This window comes from Oreochromis aureus, linkage group 11, assembly GCF_013358895.1.
Source record: "Oreochromis aureus strain Israel breed Guangdong linkage group 11, ZZ_aureus, whole genome shotgun sequence".
In the NCBI taxonomy this organism is placed as follows: Eukaryota; Metazoa; Chordata; class Actinopteri; order Cichliformes; family Cichlidae; genus Oreochromis; species Oreochromis aureus.
The window spans coordinates 14,034,946-14,055,749 of record NC_052952.1 but is presented as its reverse complement, the minus strand read 5'-3'; the positions used below and the strand labels follow the sequence as shown (position 1 = coordinate 14,055,749).

The 20,804-nt window shown below is 40.3% G+C and overlaps 1 protein-coding gene across 1 annotated transcript; it reads left to right on the top strand.

Annotated features, from left to right (window-relative positions):
• Positions 1-729: 729 nt before the first annotated feature.
• ube3d (ubiquitin protein ligase E3D) lies at positions 730-19,752 on the top strand. Its single transcript, XM_031740256.2, has 10 exons — positions 730-1,011; positions 3,536-3,747; positions 4,255-4,345; positions 6,188-6,410; positions 6,798-6,870; positions 6,956-7,034; positions 8,026-8,134; positions 9,231-9,397; positions 12,702-12,840; positions 19,335-19,752. Exons 1-10 carry the CDS (start codon positions 923-925, stop codon positions 19,353-19,355), a joined length of 1,203 nt encoding a protein of 400 aa, XP_031596116.2. The 5' UTR covers positions 730-922; the 3' UTR covers positions 19,356-19,752.
• The last annotated feature ends 1,052 nt before the right edge of the window (positions 19,753-20,804 follow it).

The following is a 20,804-nucleotide window of genomic DNA, read 5'->3' as shown; positions in this document are numbered from 1 at the left end:
TATGTAAGCTTTGTCTTCAAATTAAAAGCTTTGTATTGTATCATTTGAACCGAGTATATGTCATTTGTGTGTGTAGAGTATACATAATTTGCGTTGACTTTTAAATAGCTCCTTACAGCACCTTTTCTCCCTCTAATAACTGTACACAAAAAATTCCACTAGTGCAAGTTTAAAAATGGAGGGAAAATATTCATAATTCACACTCTACCACGTCTCAGAATTTAGATTTTGCTCATTCATTCATATTGATAAAAATAAATAGGGCAGTGGCAGTGTTATGTGAATAGAAAGATAAGAAATGTAAAACAAATAAAATCAAAATAGAAATAATAAAAGTTTCATTTCAATAAAATGAAATACAAAGTTTGGTGTGGAAACGCTCCTTTATGCATCTAGTATGCAGCAGGAATAGTAAGTATACTGCACAAAGGCTGCTGAAGATGGAACGTCTAGGCAGGAAGAAAGCGGGGAGACCTCAGAGGAGGTTCATAAATGTAGTGAGAGGGCTAGGGTGAGATGGAGGCAGATGATCTACTGTGGCTGCCGAAAAATAAGAAGAATTAGACAGAATCTTTAAACATCATCTCCTAATCATACAGCTGATAATTTGCCTTAAAACCCAAAGACTACACGAAAAAAAGTGTTCATTATGGGGGTGGTGTTTTTAAAACGTTTAACCTTTATTTTGAAATCGTTACCGGATGTTGTTCCTGCCTTGTCACTATTGCTCTTGGTCTTACGTACTCGTGGTGCCGTGTCACGCCGCGGACAAACATAAAACCGTGTACATTTTGGTACATCAGGCAGACAGGGTTTTGTGTTTACTCTGCTTTGGATTTTGTGTTTCTGATCAGCGTCACCCAGCCACGCTCGTATTTTGATAAGCGTGTCATCTCTTCTGGATTCCTCCTAAACAAAGCGAATGGCAAACGAGGTGCCAGCCAAGACACATGGAGTTGGAGTCTTCTTGGAGCTGAGAAAAAGGCTTCAGAGTGGACTGCTTATTGTGGGGTAAGTATGTAGCGGATATCGTAAGTACCAAGTAGTCAGAAATGCCTGTTTCTTTGGCAAGTACAAGCAAGCCTAGCTAGCATTAGCTAACTTAGGTGATGCTACAACTTCACCATAGCACCGAGAGCAGGCAGGCTAAATGAAATTTGGTGTTTCAGCGACATACGCTAACGTTTACTAGTATTTGATTTTGAAATTAATACAGAGAACAAGAACTTTGAAAGAAATGATCGTAGAAAGTAGCAAATTGTACTGTGAAACGCTGTTTTAAAGTGCTTAAAGTAACTCACCCGTGTAAGATAGTGTTTTGAAAATGAATTAACTTTATTGTTGTTGTCTTGACTAAAACCCTATGAATGCGTGGTTAGAAGTGTGGCTTGAAGTCTAACACTTTGAATGACCAGTGAAACTGAAAAAGTGCTGTACCAAATCCGCCTCGTGTGTTACATTACAGTTACATTGCAATAGAGTACCTTCTAATTTTCTAATTCGTAATCCTATTTAAGTAAAACTGCAAACATTTTAGTATCAAAATATAGTTAAATTACTAAAGTGGAAGCATTCACAATGGATAATAGCCTTTTTTCAGAGTTGTATGCATATTATTGAATCATAATCCTTCACCCATTAATGTTTTGTGTTGTAGTTAGATGGGTTGAATGAGTTTAATTGCCTATATAATGGGTAGTGTTATCTAGAATAATCCAATATCATTTCTTCCATTCTCTTAGCTGTTTGTCCGGCCTAGAGTTGTGCAGACACTAGAGTCCGTCTGAGCAGTCCTAGCTCGAGAGGCAGGGTTCATCTGGACAGGAGTGTCCAGGGTGTAGCAGGCAGTTAACTTAAGTAGCATGTTTTTGGACTGATGGAATAAGTCAGAGTACCTTGATAGAGCCAGCATAGGCAGTGAGATAACATGCAATCTGTACACAAATGCCCCAGCCAATCAGGAGGTTCGAACCTGTGAGGCAACAGTGTACCACTGTGCTGCCATATGTATATACTAAAGCTTTCAGATTAGTGATGCAGGGTAACAAGTATAACATTTAAAGTTACTGTGGAATACAAATAGATGGCAGTGTAAAACAGAAGTACTTTGAAGCACAAATACACTGAAGTTTTAATGTATTATATTTAATGAGTTATAGCGTCAAATTCCACCACTAGTGTTATACACACTAATAATTGTGTACAATGTATTTATTTTTTATAGAAATAAAAAATGAATAATAATAATAATAATATTAATAATTATTATTATTATTCATAAACCAAACAATAAAGTTATATGTTTAAAACACAGAAAAAGCAAACTAAAAAATTACAATAAAATAATTAAAAATTAAAACCAACTGTCATACTATGGCCAGTAAAAAGAGGTGAGTATTCAGAAGTGGCGTTTCTTAACTTGAGGTGGTATATACCTGAGTATATACTACAAAGCCACTAGATGGGGCTAGTGAAATTTGAAATGCAGCAACATGAGCCCTGGTCCTTTGCTGTCTTTCATAGTATTCAAATAATGGTTGACAGGCTGTTCTGTTGTGTGGTTTTACATATAACTACATTACGTAGCACTGTACAGACCTGTGATCAGTAACAGCAGAGCTACCCTCTCTCCAGTGTTTGCCTCTAAAGAAAAAAACTCCATAAAATGGTTGATGTGTATCCATGTGACTCAGGAAATGTTCAGGCTTTTGACTTTAAACTGTTTTTATTAGTGTTTATTACTGCAGTAGTGTTCATAGTAATAGCTCCTAACTGTGCCACTTAATATATAGTTCTCATCATTTCACGCACCTGATTTCTGTTGTGCAACAAAGACTCGCTCATTTCTCACTGTGAAGCACGAGGCTAATTCTGAGTCCATATGTTTTGAACAAGGGAAAAAATTAATTTATGCTGGACTGTGTCAAGTTTATGGGTTGTTTTATGTACGCGTTATGTGACAAGAACAGAGAGTACAAAAGGAGTCAGCCTTTGGAGCTTTTCTTTCATTCAGAAAAAAAAAATGGTGCTCCAAAAGATTATTTGGCCTCCCTCCTGAAGAAAGATCACCAGAATTCTTTTTTTTCTTTTTGTTATCATGCAGTGACCATAAATACAAGGAAAATGTATTATAGTAACCTCTGACTTAATGAAAGTAGTGTTTTGATTACTTTGACTTTTAAAAATGTCAGAATAAGTGAAGACAGCCTGTTATATCATCAACAGCCCCAAATCCCAAATATTTATATTTTTTACTTGGAAAATGAATTTTTCAAAGTTGCTAACTAATTATGGTAATATGGGCTATAGATGTGATTGGTCAGGGCAGATGGCCGCCTTTCCCTGAGTCCGGTTCGCTCAGAGGTTTCTTGCTGGTAAAAGGGAGTTTTTCCTTCCCACTGTCGCCACGTGCTTTCTCAAAGGAGGTTGTTTGATTGTGTTGTCTGTCTGTTATTGTAGGGTCTTTATCTTAAAACCTCTACAGGAGTCCAAACAGCTTGTGTTTATTAACACTTACAAACCATCTGCTCTTCAGGAAAGATGTGGCCCAGACGCCTGCAGATGTGGCCGTAACAAGTGGAGATTCATCCCTCCACATCCGCACTCCCAGAGGGGTGCTGTACCTGACTCTGCCAGCAGGAGTCGCCTTCGAGCAGGGATCCTGCATTCCGACACCTGCGGGAGAATCGTGCGGAGAAGAGCTTCATTTCAGACTGCGCATCAGCGTGGAACGAAGCACGGATGAAGGTAATGCCCAGGGCGACCTCCCTCTGAGTAGCTGCGCTCCTACTTGCCAAGACAAGAACAAAGTCTTTTGGTAGCTATTTAGAGCCTTGCTGTCTATTCTGATTTAATTGGGCTGAGTCACTTGGTCATCTGAGAGAATGAAGGTGTAAATTTTCCTCTCAGGATCCTTAGCAGCGCACAGGCAGCTAATCATCAGCCTGGGAAAGCTCCCTTTAAGTGGTTTGAACGGACTCATCTAAAGCAAACCCCAGAGCCGTTGCATAATATCCCCAAACTCCCATCTTTTGGTGTTCTGTTTGTTTTTGCTGTTGTAACAGAAATTTACAGCCAAGCCCCATCAGTGACAGTCCAATCAAACTCAGATTGATCGCCCGCTCTCTATCCAGCCACCTTCACCACCCAGTATTTCATCGATTTTTGTGCCAAGTCGTAGAAGGTTACCACCCTCTCACCAAATCTGCCTCATTTGGGGTTTTTTGCCTTTTGTTCCCCACCCCCGTCCCACAGATTCTTCTGCCAGCATGATGAAGACGCTCCGGGCAAAAAAGGCTTATTGTTTCTACTGCCAGGGCTGCATGACAAGGCTGCTCGAGGACAGGTGAGGAGAAGACGGGACGAGGAAGGGCACTGGTGGAAATGGGTTTTTATTTACTCCCTCTTGTGTAGGAAGAGGAGCGATTCTTTATTGATGGCGTGACCCAGCTGTAGGAGTGATAGTCGGGGAGAGAGAGAGGGGAAAAATTGATGGATGGGAGCCTCTGCGGAGAGCACAGCTGACAGCTTGACTGGGTTAGAGTTATAGAGTCTGTGTGACGTAAAGGTCTGTGCTAGCCATTAAAAAAACAATTGTGTTTCTTACCTTGAGGTGGTTCGACTGGACAGTGGTATTGTTCTTATTGCCTTGTAGCTTTCTCTGGTCAGCAATGTGACATGCTGAAAATTGCAATAGCTGCATTATGGAGACCCTTACCCTCAGGCTATGTTTCTCAGCTGTAACTCACTAAAAGTTGGCAAAAACATATATATACTTTTTTCTCTTTTTTTCCAACAAGGTGTAGGCAGAAGTTGAAACATCAGTGCAAAATGAAAAGTTATAATTTCCACAGCATTATGCCTCATTGTGCTTTGTAACAAAATGTTCTATTTTATATGTCTGCTCTCAGGTATTAATGGTTGGACTTGCTACATAAAAGACTTCTGTGTAATAAAACAGGGCTGGAATAAAATAAAGAGTGGTATCTTGTAGCTTTAGGTGTTTAGGGTTTAGCGTCTCTGCTGGCCTCAGTCTTTTTCTGGTTGCAGTTGCCTGGTGTTTTTATTTATTTTAAAAAAACAAACAGAAAAACAAAAAGTTCTGTGTCCTGCCACTCCAGCTCCAAACAGCAATTTACAAGTTAGTGGACAGTGGAAAAAGGAAAAGGGCGAGTTCAAAGCAGGGTAAACACTGGAATTCCACTCATCCAATGAGCTGTATTGTGTGCTCAATTTACTGTAAATGTTGCTTACAATCATTGTCATTTATTTACCCCAATTGGAAAACTCTGTAGCTACAAAATGAAGCCATCTGGTTACTGGAGTCAGGGGCGTGTGACAGGTGGAGCACATTGCTCTCCGCGAGGCTACACCTCACATAATTCGAGTCACTCAACTGCATCTTTCTGCTGTGCTTGTGATGTTCGTGCCTTTTGGACCATCGTACTGGATTTATCTGACTAATATTATGACTTGCTGTCCCAAGAAGTTTGGGCTTAAATTTGGTTTGTGAAATTGTGTTTTTATGTTGTTGTTTTTTTGTTTTTTGTCGGTTACTAATTAGCTGTTATTTATCTGTGCATTAAACCCCTACAGTTTAGCATGCTTAGCTGCTAAGTTGGCATGCCACCCTTTCCAAATATGGCAAACCAACATTAATATTATAACATGCAGAGTCCAAAGCAAGTGTTTGATGGTTAGTAACTGATGTAGTTCCAGTTTTTTACAACTAAAGGCCAAATATTTCCTCCTTTTGAGCCATTTCCATGGCTCAAGCTTGTCCTGTTGCCACCCTGTGGGATCTGGAGACTTTGGAAGCTAGGTCAGCTCTTTCAGGTCTTTGTCATGTTCCTTGAGCTACAACTGGAAGATGCTGCTACCACCAGGAAGTGACTGTGTTCTGAGGAAGGATATTGACTACATTGGAAAAAACATTAATGTAGTTGGATGACCTATCAGCCCCCCCCACTCCCCTAAGTCTGTGCTGTCATTTTTTTTTTATTTTTTTTTTTAGCTAATTATACTCTTCTGTATTTCGAGTTTTCGCCAGCTCTCTGGGATCTCTGTGCTTATTGAGAGATAACACCTCTCACTGCGACCAGAACCAATTAGCACCGTGTTTAAATATCGCTGAACAATAACACTGTAATTGCTTTTTTTTTTTCTTATTATTTTTCCTCTTTTTCAGAGTGTTTAATCGAGTTCTTCCTCTCCCTAATGGTAACTGGAACGCCATCGTGGATGACTGGTGTTGTCACCCAGACCCGTTTGCTAACAAGAAGCTGTTACCCCGAGCAGAAGATTGTTTAATGGGCGATTCCTTTGTGCTGTTAGCCCGAGATGGCAGCTGTGAGCAGACTCTGACTGAGGAAGTGAGTCCTGTTGGCACAGAAGACAGCCAAGATCCAAAGGTGAGGGACGTGCAACAGAAATGGCTCCTGTTTATGCAATTACTACAAAAAGATTTCAGTAGATTTTCCATCCATTCATCTATCCATCCAGACACTCTCTTCTTAGACCAAGCGAAATCAGACTGTGCAGATGAAGATTGATCCCCCTCTTCTTCCATTAGTCATTCTCCACACAGCTCGCTCAACACAGGCACAACTGCATGACTGAAGCTGAGAGAGAAAGTGCAGGAAAAACAATCTGCCTGCTGTAGATCTCTCTCTCTCTGTCACATCCTTTTCTGTCTTCCAACCTAGCTATAGCAGCTACTAAATTTTAAAACTGCTGAGTTATAGGTGGCTGCATTGTGGTGATCCGTTTCTGGATGTTTCTATCTATGGTGTGCACAGAAACCTTGCCGCAGACTGGCCCTCATCTCCTGTGCGAGCTGTTCGTCGGTGCTCGGAGAGGCTGTCACACCAGGTAGGGGACGATTCTTGGAGGTTTTTATAAATAAACAGCATTTCAAGAAACATGTGCGAGCCCTCTCCCCTGTGGTGTCTTCCAGAAACGCTGAAGCTGTACGTCACACAGGTGGTGGTGGAGCCTGCTGTGGGAGACAGAAAGCCAGAAGCTTCACTGAACAGGCAGGTTTTTGTTTTTTTTCCTTTCAGATCCATACAAGGGACTGTCGGTGCCAAAGATCCTGTTCACGTGCACATTGTCTTTGTCGACTGAACACGTGACAGAACATTTGTTGATGCCAGTGCAACTTTACCTCTGAGCTTCCTTTCATTTTAGCCACGTTGTTGTGAATCTTGTGTCGGTGCGTTGTTTGGCTCCGTTATTGCAGTTGCCATCCTGAAGGCACTGTCGTTATTGTCCCATGCTGTATAAAACTGAACTAGTGTTTAAAGCATGAAAAATGTTTGTCATCTACAGTGCAGTGTGGATGTGAATTCTTGGCACAAATGGAACCTCATATTCCACAGATGACAAGAAGGCATCTGTTGCTTTTAAATTACACTATTTTATAGAAAATAATCCTTTTTTTTTTTTCCACTTCAGGTTATTTGTTGGGGGGGTCGAGTCACACAAGCTCTAGTCATGCTTTACTTTCTCTATAGTTTCATCCTTATGACTGCTGTTGGGTATTTTTAGCCTTTCACAATAAAATCAGTACGATGACTATAAATCAGTTCAGGTCCATTTGTATGTTTTCCTCAAGTATCTGACACACCGCTGATTGGATTTTACTGGATCTTGGGGGTGAATGAGGCATATCAGCACTGTGTTCAGGCTTCTTCAAAAATGATTGCAGTCTAGGTCTGAATTAAACACTTTAATAACCACATCTCCCACTGCACCAGTCTGAATAATTCAAAAATCTACACACAAGCGTTTCTCGTCTACGGCCTCGTGATTTGATTAACCGCCTCATAAAAACCAACTTTTACCAGACATATTTTATTTTTGTTTTTTATTTTTGTTTTGTTTTTGTAAACTTTGATCAGGCAGTATCATCTTTTCCTAAGATAGTGTTTGCTCCAATCTGTTTTACTGCGAGTGCTCAACCACGATCGAATGGGAATGTCTTTAATATGTAAAATGAATGAACATCGTGTCTCTCTTGGACAGATCTCTGTTTGTGGAGAGGACGGTAGCTGCTAGGTTGCTGGAGCTGTCAAACTCATTGAGCACCTACCACTTCTCTGTCCAGACTCCCGATGGAAAAGCCTTCCTGTTGGTAAGAACCACCCAGCATAATCAGAAAAATAAATGACTTCTAAATACAAATAAAGTACTCTATTATTTAAGAAATGTAAAAAGATTGATATGGTCAGCTCTTAAAGGAGTAGCATAGCCTCATTGAATGTGATTCCACCAATGTGTACAGCTGAGTGAGTGTGTAAGTGTTAGATAAAAATGCTTGGTTATATAAACTTTTGGGTTATTTATTAATTTTTTTGTGAATGAGGATTATAGTAGAAAACACAGAACATGTTTTCTAGTTGAGTAGTAAGGTGCTACAATCAGTTTATTGTGCATTTTGCTCTTCTCCAACAATGCACTGTTCTGTCTTTGTGATATTCTTCTAGTTTTTGGAATAATATCTGTTACGCTATCATTTTCTTCCTAATCTATTGTAAGAACGTCGTGGCGGACAGACTCCTTATGCTAGTATATTTCTTGTCATAGCTTCTAATAGTTCTATGACACCAAGTCTTGTTTGGTGGAAATGAGTGCAGCTGGTTCCCGATCAGGCATCATGTCAGTGGAAAATGTGTATTTGACATGTGAACAGGTTTATTCATAAAATTGTGTTTTTTGTTTTTTTTCTCAGTTTCACCTGATGTTTGAGTTGAAACGTTTTCACAGTAAAAATGTCCAAAAACTATTCCAGTGTTCTGGTTGTGTTCTTGGCAGATATTAAACAGCAGCACACTAAAACTCATCAGTAAAACTCGGGATGGCAGTAACAGTATAATTAATCTTGTGTGAAACTGGGCTGAAAAGGAGCATATTCCAAATGAGAAAAAAATGATTGCAAAAATCAACGTTTCCACCTCTGTTCTCCCATTATTACACATCAGTATGAGGAATCATATTGCAGTAGTAACCCTTGATTTATACTGAACTTAGAAAATAGAACTTAACCCCGTGTTATCCTACAGAATAAAGAAATATTTTCATCTTTCATGTTAAATCAGCTATACCAGAATAGACTATTTTATTTCTGAAAATCAAACTAATGAATGTATATCATCTCTCTGCTTTGTGATGTGTGACTCCTCACCCACATATGTCTCAAGTGTTAAGTGACCTGTCTGCTCCTCCTCCAGCTCTGGCTCTTGAACAGCGACTCCATCATAGCATCAGTCCCGGAGACGCGTGTCGGGACTGAGAGCTCCAACGGCTCCCCTGCTCTTCACAGTCCATCACCCAGAGCTGCCAGAGCCCTGAAACTCCTCTACATAGCCTGCTCTGACACGGGCATCCAGCAGAGAGAGTAAGAGAGGACACTTAACATATCCTCCCCCCCTTCCCCTTCAATCTTTGTTTTCCTCTTCCTAATCTTATCCTTTCATCCCTCCTGCGCACCTTCTCAATCACCACCCCTCTCGGCTCACTGTGAGGGATGAAAGCCTACTTTGTTGGTGAACAGACTTTAGGTGTTAATAGAACACGTTGCTCTAAGGGTCCCTGCTCGGATATAATTGTCTATTATCCTGCGAATGAGCTTCCCATCAAAGCTGCCTCAAAGTTGTCAGCAGCATGTTTGTTGCACACATAAGGGGTTGTTATGTTGTTTTGACTGTATTGAGGCTCTGTGTGCCTTGCTGTGATGCATTAGAGAGGTGTAGGTGGATGTGCTGCATGTGGTTCTCCATGCTCAGTACAGCAGCACCCCACTGGAAGAGCCTTCCACCCTCATTATTTTCAACAGAATCAGAGCTCAGCAGTTTTTTTTTTTTCCCCCCACCCTCCTCTTTCTCCCCTTTTTCATCCCCACTGCCGGAGAAGAGTGAAAGCAGAACAGAACAGGTTTTGTTGTTTCAACCGTTTTGACAAGTTCTGATGGAGAAACTGTAATTAGAGACAACACTAACCCAAAAGGAAAAAGAAGGCTGGTCTTCTAAGCCATAGTAGTAAGAGTTTAAAGGAATACTGTAATGTACTGTTTAAGCTGACTGATGTATGGGTACAGAGAGTCGATTCCTCTTACACAAGCTATGAATGCATCTTCAGGGGAAGTGAGAGACTAGGACATGCTTTCAAAACAATCTACTCCTTTTTTTATTGTGCTGTACTCTGTCCACCTCTAGTTTACCCAATAACTACCAACAAATAAATAACACTCTGTCAAACAGCCCATGTAAGTAGTCCTCAATAGAAATATTAGTGATTCACTTTATTTAAAAAAAAAAAGAAGCAATTGTTGGAGGCTGAGGGGGCAGAGGAGGCACAAACACAGCTAACCTTTCACAAGAAGAGTGGTGTGGTTAAGTCTAGACAACGTTCTGCTTGTTTTGTTTTAGGAAAAGATCACGGTTTCAGTTAAAAATACACCCTTTCATAACATTACAGTCATGTTAGAGAGCTCATGCTTTGTCAGCGCAATTTATATGCTCTCACTCACTGTCTTAAAATGGCGCTTAACTTTAAGACCTAATTATAGGTAGTAATCATAGACTGTAAATAAAAGATCAACACTGCCACTGTGACATCACTCAGTGGTTTATGGACTTCCATTTTGAAGTCTGTATCAGAGAGAAAGAGTAGTGAGCTAGAGAGGCTTCATCCTGGTTCCTAGACCAGAAGGTACTTCAGCTAAGAGTTGAATTTCTACATTCTGAGACACCTAAAAATGTGGAGTTGTAAGTCTCTTACGTTTTTACGGACTCAGACAGGGACCATCATACTGCTTAGCTATGTTAGCGTGGTGAGCAAGGCAAATTTGCCGCCACTTTTCACTGAATGTCACTAAACTGTGTGCATTTAGGATATAACACAATTGAAACTGGTAATTAATATGACAGATTACCTCGCTTACAGTTGTCACAGATGGGGAAATAGTTTTTACTCACAGTTTTTACTCACTTTTGGCAGATGCCTCAAGGGGCCATTTGAGGACATGGAGATTTTCAATTCAATTCAGTTTTATTGATATAGCGCCAAATCACAACAACAGTCGCCTCAAGGCGCTTTATATTATAAGGTAGACCCTACAATAATACATACAGAGAAAAAAACCAACAATCATATGACCCCCATGAGCAAGCACTTTGGTGACAGTGGGAAGGAAAAACTCCCTTTTAACAGGAAGAAACCTCCACAGTCACTGCTGATCCATCAGTTTCTCATCCTTATGCTTATTAATTGGCTTGTACACCATATTAATTACAAAAGTGACAAGTCTTCACCAGTCGTTTCAGTGTGTCACACACGTACTTGTTTTTTATTGACATGTTGTTTATGTTTCATGGCTTCAGCAGATACCAAATATTACAGGAACCCATAATAAAGTTATCACAAATAAAGATTATTTTAACAAGGATCTTTTTTGTTGTGGCAAACTTGCCAAGAAATAGGCTAAACAAGATATTTTGTTCTTAAAGTAAACATGTCACAACCCTCTGCTTGTGAAACTACTATTTATCATAGTGAAACTGTATCTGAACAGTTTTAAACATGCTTTATTTTTGACTGCAGTCACCTATTGGGCAACATCAGTCCAGCCAGTTTGGGTCTGTCTTTTTTTTTTTTTCTTTTTCTTTTTCAACTGTTCTGTGTTTAAACCTGCAGTGAACTCCACGTCTTCTTAGAGAATAAACCTCACGTTGGTGGGCTGCTTTTTAGAATTTTACCCATTTCTGACATTTGAATTTCTGAAGTTTAGCAAAGCTAAATGCCGGTGTGACTCACACTTCCATCACCCCCACATAATTTACCATTCATCCTTCATCACTCATCTCTGACATTTTTAAATTAAATGTTATGCCTGGGGAGCTGAAGTCCCAGGATGACGGCCCTCTTATTCAGGATACAGCTGGTTACAGTTGAGTGCAGCCAGTGGTTGCAGTACGCGTTGTTAAAACTGCCAATAATTGGCTAGAGAATCAGTGAGCCAGTGCCTAAGTGGATTAGGCTTGTCACTAATGGCAGTTATTTGATTATAAATTGAGTGAAAGTCGCAGGCACCATCACTGTCCCAGTACAATAGAGAAACAGGAGGTCTAATAGATGTGGAAAGTGAGTCTAATGAAAAACACACATGCACAACTTGTTCATAATGTCTAATCAACTCCTACAAAGCGTTATGATGTTGGCTGGTTGGGGTTCAGTACAGCCTCAGTTGCCTTTCTCTGGGGTTTTTTTTTTTTTTTTTTTTTTTTGACTGTCTTGCATCTTAAGTACAACTGCCAAAACTTTGAGGAGACTTTACCCTTTCAGAAACTGCACAGACGGCTAAATGTCACCCAAACAAACTGGATCAGCACCTCACGCTGACAGACCATCAATCTTGGTTCTCTCAATCACTCTTTCTCTTCAGCCCCGCCCCTTTCTTTTTGTCCTTGTCTTGAACACGCACTTCATCAGGCTCACAAACACGTATAGCGACACACACTCACACAGGTTATAAATCCATGTTTTTGTACAGGTGGTTATCACTTTACAGTTTAAAACTAGTCGATTAAAACGGCAGGACGACCACTTCAGCTTGAGATTTACGGTAGCTCTTCTGGGCATCATTTTGGTCGTAAAATGCTAAGGCAGTCACAATAAATCATTGCTTCTCTGTGTGTTTTCAGCATTGTAACTAGTTGGGAGGTCAGTGTCATAGGACATCCTGTGGTGCTGCCACTAAAGGTGTGTGAGGAGCTGCTGCAAGTGATGGATGACAGCAACTCAACACTTCCCACGTCGATGCGTTGCATGAGGTCCTATGAGGTGAGACGTTTACCATGTATTGTAAAGACATATTCATTGGTTGTTTATCTTTATTACTTAAGCAAAGAGAGAGGGAACTTCATGTACCTTTAGCTTTTTACCTTTTGTAAAAAGCTGTATTAGCAGCACCACAGGCTTTGTTTTAGTTGACAGCGCTTGCTTACTGCTCCCCCTTTTTCCATATAGCGCCTTGTTTCTCCATTATTCAGTAGTGCTTGACAGTGTTTTTATCCCGCCTTAATTAATTTCATGATTCAGAGCTTTCAGTTAACAGCCTCGCTTTAGGGATTATGTGGGTCAAATGCAAGACTTTGCTTTTGTCAGCCTTATTTCAGCTCCTATACACCTGTAATTGTGCAAAATGTGTATATTTAGCCCGAGTTGCCAAAGAAAGCCATGTGACTAGAAAATGGGAGGCGTTAACTTTGCTGACAAGTCTATTCTCTGTGAGGCTTTAAACAGTGATGGGGGTAATTAGTGCCATTATCCTCCACTTCCTGCTCAGAAAGTTTAGGAAGGGACTCCTACCTCTTAAACAAGTCTGCTAAAAATGACAAAGGCTAGATTTGAGCCTCAGAATCTTCATTCTGAATCTCATTCTGATGCTCGGTTTGAGCTTGAGCAGGTTACTGTGACTATAAGCATATATGCCTTAATGCCAAAATGCTTTGATTGGCTGAATAAATATTTTCATTAGCAGTTGAACAGGTGTACCTAAGAAAGTGACCGTTTTTCTATTCATTCATTTTTAATTTATTTCTAACACAGCCTGATAATTATGATGAGACCAAGATAAGGTGAGGTTTAAAGAAATAATCAAAAGACCAGATCGCTCGCTGGCCCTGTCCATGTAAACCACATTAAATTCCCATCATCCACATATAAAACAATCCGCTCAGCACTTATCCCTTTGTGGCTGATACTTGGGCACTGGGACCCAGGCGCTGGGTTTGTAGGTACCCCTCACTCTGTTATATCACTTACCAGCCTCCTTTGCTACTACTGATATGTTCTCTAGTTGCTTTCCTCAAATGAAGATTAGTTTAAACTGCTACCTGTCCACTTCTCCTCGCGTCATTGCTACTAGCTACCAATCTTTATAGTGATTCCACAAGCTCTGCTCTTCAATTTTGTGCTAGTCTCTTATAGCATATGCCACAATAAGGATATCCCCTTAAGGCATAAGGAGCCCACTCTTTTGTTCTCTTTGATGACTGCTGTTTGTCCCAGGCTCCCTAATGAAATGCGCTGGGAGGGTAATCTTAAGACTCTGCTGTATTATTTTGACTAAGATCTGAATTTGACTCGTCTGCTTTCATTCCTCACACATAAAAACTGAAGTCCACCAGTTTACATCGACGCTAACATAATGTTAAACTTAGATGAAGCCACTTTTTCTTCTTCCTTCTTATGAGGGTAGTGGTCTTTAAACCTTAAACATTCCTCACTATGGAATTGCCGTCTCGCCACAATCCTTAAGGGTGAGACACTAATAAAAGGTCAGACCTATCTCTCATTCCCCCCTCGCGCACACACACACACACACACACACACACACACACACACACACACATTGTGGTACAATAATGAGCAGTATTTTTGTTTTCTCTGCTAACAACATGACAGCAGTGGGAGGAGTGGAGGGAAATTGGGCCCCGTTGAAATGGAGAAGGTTACAGAGAGAGCGACCCAGACAAGAGACACAGTATCTGTCTGATGGTGGAAGCGGTTATAACAGTAAAGAGAGTGTGATAAATTGACACACTCAAACATTTCCTGATAGTAGGAGCCTCTTGTGCTGCAGGCGGCAGAGTACGGGAAGGTAATGTGATCATAGGGTTATCTAGAATTACCGGAGACTGTCTGAGAAGAGTATGTGAGACTCGCTGTTTGAAAACACAACAGAGTATCAAAGCATGTAGTGTGGCATCTGCCAATGATCTGAAGAATTATTTCTGCTACTGTTGAGTGAGTAAAAGGCTTACTGTTATAGTTCTAGTTATAGTAACATACACTTGGCAAATGGAGGGTCACTGGTTCGATTCCAGCCAGATATGGTATTGCATATGTGGACCTACCTGCTATGACAGACAAAAGTAGATTTTGACTATATTTAAAGTAAATTAAATAAAGTGAATTTTGTGTTGTGTTCATGATCTTGGTCAGTATATGTAATGGCTACTTTTCAGGTAATATATTACAATACCAAATAATATGTAGTGCCTGTAATGTTGTTTCCAGTGCAGTTGTGTTCCGTTCATCGCATGGCTTTAATCGTAACAGGAATATCTTGAAGCAGACATGTAGTTTGTACTGGGTCTTTTATTTTGAAAATTGACCAGATTCTCTCTTGTCCCGTCCCTGTGCCTGACTTCCTGCTGTTACTTATGGGAATGAAAGTCTGTAGTCATCTGACAAATGGATATTTCACAGGCCTTTATATAGCTCTGTGAAAAACTAAGTCTACTTTTGTTCTGTCTACTCTTTATATAGAAAGTAAGAGGATAAGTAAGCCTATAAAAGCAGAGGTTTTGGCAGTTTATGGGTCTGAAGCATGCACGTCCTAGGTAGATGGGTGCATTGTGTTAACTGTGTTAACAGAATGCCAGTATTTCCACAGGAGTGGACTTCCCAGCAAATTCACCCCAAAGTCAGGCTGTACAATGCTCAGAGAAATTGCAACAAACCCAAAGATTTACATCTCAGACTCTACAGGCCACAGTTAGCATGTTAAATATTAAAGTTCATGACAGTACAATTAGAAATCGACTGAACAAGTACAGCATGTTTGCAAAAGTTTCAAGGAGTACGTCCCTTGTCTATAAAAAGAATATGGTAGCATGGCTTAGATTTAGAAAGTTGCAAAACTTCTGGAACAGTGTCTAATGGACAGATGACATGGAGTATATTTAGCAAAAACTCAACACCAGCATAGCAGCACAAGGACCTACTGTTAAGCTGTTAAGCACAGTGGTGGAGGGGTGATGTTTTTTGAGCTTGTTGTGCAGCCATGTGATCTACACTCAGTGAAGCACTCAATTAGTCAACCATGAACTCTATACCAAAGTATTCCACGTGAGGTCATCTGTCCTGACAGCTAAAGCTTGGCTGTGATTAGGTCATACAGCAGCAAATCTACAACAGAACTTCTGAAAAAGAAAAGAATGAAGGGGTCGCAGTCACCAAGTCAAAGTCCAGACCTTAACCTGACTGAAATGCTGTGATGGACTAAAGTGATGTTGTAAAGAAGAATGGACCAAAATTACTCCACAATGATTGATAAAGTCATACAGAAAACCATCACTGCAAGTTAATAGTGCTAAAGTTAGTTTTACAAGTTACTGACTCATAGCATGTACTTACTTTTGTGTGACTATAGGAAATATTAATGGCTCTTAAAACTCAATGTATTCACTCATGCTGAGTATAGGAGCTAATAAAAGACCTTTTCAGCAAGTCATAGTTGTACAAGTACAGGTAACTAATGAATATACTGTGGGACCACACATGCTGGATCTTTGGAATGACTTATCACGATGCTTAATTGAAACTTCATTAAAGTTAGTAGTTATTCTTTCATGTGTCGTGCCTACATTTAACTTCTCAGCAGATTACTAACTTTTACCTACACTGGCTTCCATTTACTGAGCTCACTTTCAAAGTTCTGGTATTGTGCATGTTGGCTCACTGTCACCCTGTCAAGGCTGACTGGGACACTTGAATAGAACTGAGCCATTGTTAATGTGATTAGTGACAGCACTTCTTGTGATATGACAAGTGAAAATGTTCGCTGTGAAAAAGCTTTTTACAGGGCCCAGGAACGGCTCACCAAATGGAATAAGCTGCCATTGTCATTAATTACACCTTTGTTTTGTTTTTTTCTGTGATGATGCCAAAATCTCTGCCATGAAAAAAGAACCGTTCTATACAGACTGAAAAGACAATGTTCAATCTGAATAAAACAAGTCAGGCCTACATTTAACATATAGATAGTTAGATTACTGCATTTTATATCTATCTATCTATCTATCTATTTAAGGTGTCTCCTTACATATTTATTTTTCACCAACATACTGTATGAGTAGCAACCAGAACAGCCTCACATCACTACCACAGCACTTTGGCATTGTTTGCAGGTAACTGTTGAATCAGTTGTGTTTCTAGATCTGAGTTTCTTTGTTTAATTTCAGTGAGTGTTAACAGATCAAAGTCTGCACCGTAGCTGTGCCCATTATTATGCTACATGTGGAATGTGTGGACTGCTGGGTTCCCCACCCTGCTTCCCTGGACCTGCCAGCGTAATGGGGTGTAAAGTAGATCGAGCTCGGAGTGTCACTCTTGAGCCTGCAAACAGACAACGCCTCCCTCCTCCCCCTCTGCTTCATTAATCTCCCTCTCACACACACTGAGATGGCATGTAGCTCAGACAGAAAAGTGATCCAGTGTTAAACAATGGAGAACTGGGAAGATCCATCGATCGTGCAGTGTTTCTGCAGCCCGCACGGCGTCACATCAGGAACACAGCTGCACTTTGAAAGAAATTACTTCATCCAGGATGTATGCGTAGTGATTCATTGAACATGGAATTAATTAACACACAGGGTGTGTGATCCTGTTCTCAGTTAAATGTTTACATCACATGAAGATATGAATAAAGTTGATTATATGTTGGTTAACTCCAAACTTTATTGGAGACCTAATAGATGAAACTCTAAAGAAGTGCTTTGTCTTATACTCCCTCACATGCACCCCCAAGTTAAGAGTATCCTGTATGGGCTAGTAATAACTTGCTAGCAGCTATAATCTGAAGCAATAAAGAAAAGCATGTCATGTCATGGAGGCACACCAGAGGTTGGCAGTAACAGTGCATTATTACAGAGATCAGCAGATTTGCTCATTTTGCCAAAGTTATTTACTTATCTGTTTTAACTTTTGGGAACTCGCTGTGTTTCTTTCATCACCTTCTACTCTTCCAGACCTCTTTCAGTTCTTCACAGGCAAAGACATGTCCTCAGTGCTGCTGGCCAAGTTTGGAGTGTTATGATAGCAGAGCTCTGGCACCAAGAATCAAAGAGCGTGTTTATGCGAGTGACTTCCTTAAACCAGGGTCTTGTCATTGTCTCAGTAGCTTTAATACCCACACTTTAACTGTAAAAGCCACTGAACTAAAGAGCTGTCGTGTAGAGATGAAAACTAAAACTAGAAAAGGTAGTCTCTCACCACAGCTAGGTGTATTACTCCCAAAAGATTTTCATTGATCTGAGCTTTTTGTTTTTAAATTCCAATAATTCTAATAATAAAAATTTAAATTCTAATTAAAAATTCTAACTAAATTCTAACAATATAGACAAGTGACTTTAAAAGGGGGGAGAAAAAGTCAAATCTGTTTACCTCGACTTGGTTACCAGGTTTTCAACCCACTTAATTTCATAGTTGATGCCAAAGACGAATAACAACAAGCTGTGGGCCAGAAAATTGGTAATGCTGGCAGCTTACCTTTGTTATCTATATGTGAGCAATCGCTGAGTCCCTCAGACTGACTTTGACGCATGTGGTAGGTTTGTTTTCTTCATGTGGGTTGCATATTTCAGGGTTCCTATTATATGTGGAGTCTTTCTGAAAAATTTGTTATTTTCTCAAATAGTAAATGAGGAATCTCACAGATTAATAAAAGTTAATGTACGTGTTTTGTCCGAGCAGGGGTGAGAAACAAATCATTGAAGCATTTAATTTAATGTCGCAGAAGGGAAGAAACCTGCAAATAGTGTTTTACCTCTTGAATAGAAAAGTTCACCCTGAGATTTTTCCTGAAGGTACGACAGCTTTTTCTTTAAACGTTCTGAAAACCAGTGTTGTTTTAATCAGCTTCTCACACTGAGGGATGGCGCCCCTCCAATCACAAGTCTGTCTCTGCTTCGCCTCCTTTTTCTTGGACTTAGCAGCAACAGCAGCAGCTCACCTGTCGTTGCCGTTTCTTATCATTTGTATGAATTACCACTGATGCGCTTGAGCAGTGAGCAGACATTGGCACAGGGACGGAGAAGACAGGGCCTTGAGTGAGGCAAATGCCCTCATCTATCATCCCAATATAGAGCCCTCAGTGGAGCGCAACCATTGTCTGCAGCAGGCACACACCCAGGAATAGCAGATGGAGGGAGAGAGGGAGGATGGGGCGAGCTGATTTGTTTTCTGGGCTTTGTTTATCTGAATGTGTGTTTTTGAAGTTGATTAAATCTCTACCACCTGTGTTTTTTTATTTTGTTTTTTTTTGCTGTTTGAAGACAGTAATTGCAGATAATGTGTTCCTGAGCTGATCAGTGGACTGTAGAGATTGAGTACATCTGTGGTTTGGCCAACAACAGGAAAAAAAAAATGCACAATTGCCCATTGCAAACTGGAATTTGACCAACTGCTGAAGTTCCATTTATTTTTCCATGTTGTGAGTTTCTGCATAGATTTTCACTCTTTACTAAACTTGTGCTTGTCATTTCTAGGTGGCGTACTTAAGGCTGTGAGATCACAGGTCAGAAGGCTAGGTGGTCAGGACTCCCACTCATCACTCTTGGTTACGTATTTGGGAACAGCCAGGATTACATGTGCCGTTTCTATAAGTTAACATCCCCCAGTGCACTGAGAGAATGGGAATGGAATTTACTGCAGGAGGGGGAGAAGTGCACCAAGCAGGCTGTAGCTTGTTAAGCACGTCAAGTTGTGGATTGCGGTTGCTTCTGTCAGAAAGTTTTAGTGTGTCATCACCTGCACTTAGATTCATGTTGAAACAGGATGATGGCACACTACATTTGTAGTTCCAATGATCTTGAAATGTATCACAATAGTACAAAAGCCTGTGTATATATGTGTTTTTTTGACAATTCTTAGCAAAAAACCTGAATAAACAGTTGCTTAAAAGAATCACCTCTCTTTTTTTGTCTTATCTCCCTGAAATGACTTCTGGTTGATATGTGGGACATTGTTCTTCAGTTGGCTCTTGATGAAGGCTTATTATGGGAACACTTCAGCCCCAGGGCACAGCAGCACATCTTCCACTTGAGAGTAATTACAGCTCATGGAGCTAGGTGATTTTTTTTTGTCTTGTTGTGGGTTTGTTTGGGAGTGTGTACCAGTGATTGATAGTATTTATATAACGTGCGTGATATGAGGAATTATTGTCAAAAAGGATGTTTATACTTTGAAAGGGGTCCTTTTCATTTGAAATAATTGGATGGATTGTAATGGAAATTCATTCAGACAGTCGGGATTTCCAACAGAGTAATCTTTGGTGGTCCCACAGATGGTGTGATGTTTATAACTTTGACAAAAAATGTTTTACTATCGCAAGGATTACCATGTAGCCTAGATATGTGTTAGTTTGTTACGTCCATCATTTTGGTTTATGACCAAATGCCTCCAAAACTAATAACACTCCCATAAACCTCATTCCTCTTAACATGCTAGCATTTTAAAATTAAGATGCTGAACATAATTAAAAGGTTGTCGGCATGTCAAGTAAGGTAAGTAAAAATCAGGGATTCCATGAATGACATTTAATTTAGGATTTACTAACACCTGCCTAATATTGTATTGGTCACCCTTTTGTTGCCCAGCCCTGACCCACTGAGGCATGGACTCAACTAGACCCCTAAAGGTGTGCTGTGGTATCTGCACCAAGATGTTAGCCACAGATCCTTTAAGTCCTGTAAATTGCGAGGTGGAGCCTCCCTCGGTCCAACACATGCTCGAATTTGGAGGCCAAGTCAACACCTCAAACTCCTTGTGTTCCTCAAACCATTCCTGCTTTGTAGCAGGGCACATTATCCTGCTGAAAGAGGCCACAGCCATCAGGGAATACCGTTTCCATGAAATGGTGTACACGGTCTGCAACAATGCTTAGAAAGAGGTACGTATCAAAGTAACAGCCACGTGGATGGCGGGACCCAAGGTTTCCCAGCAGAACACTGCTCAAA

Excerpts from the sequence above, each read along its gene's own strand:
- ube3d (XM_031740256.2), top strand. The coding sequence starts at position 923 with ATGGCAAACGAGGTGCCAGCCAAGACACATGGAGTTGGAGTCTTCTTG. Across the intron at positions 1,012-3,535 it reads AGTGGACTGCTTATTGTGGG|GAAAGATGTGGCCCAGACGC; the intron begins GTAAGTATGTAG and ends TCTGCTCTTCAG. Across the intron at positions 3,748-4,254 it reads GGAACGAAGCACGGATGAAG|ATTCTTCTGCCAGCATGATG; the intron begins GTAATGCCCAGG and ends CCCGTCCCACAG.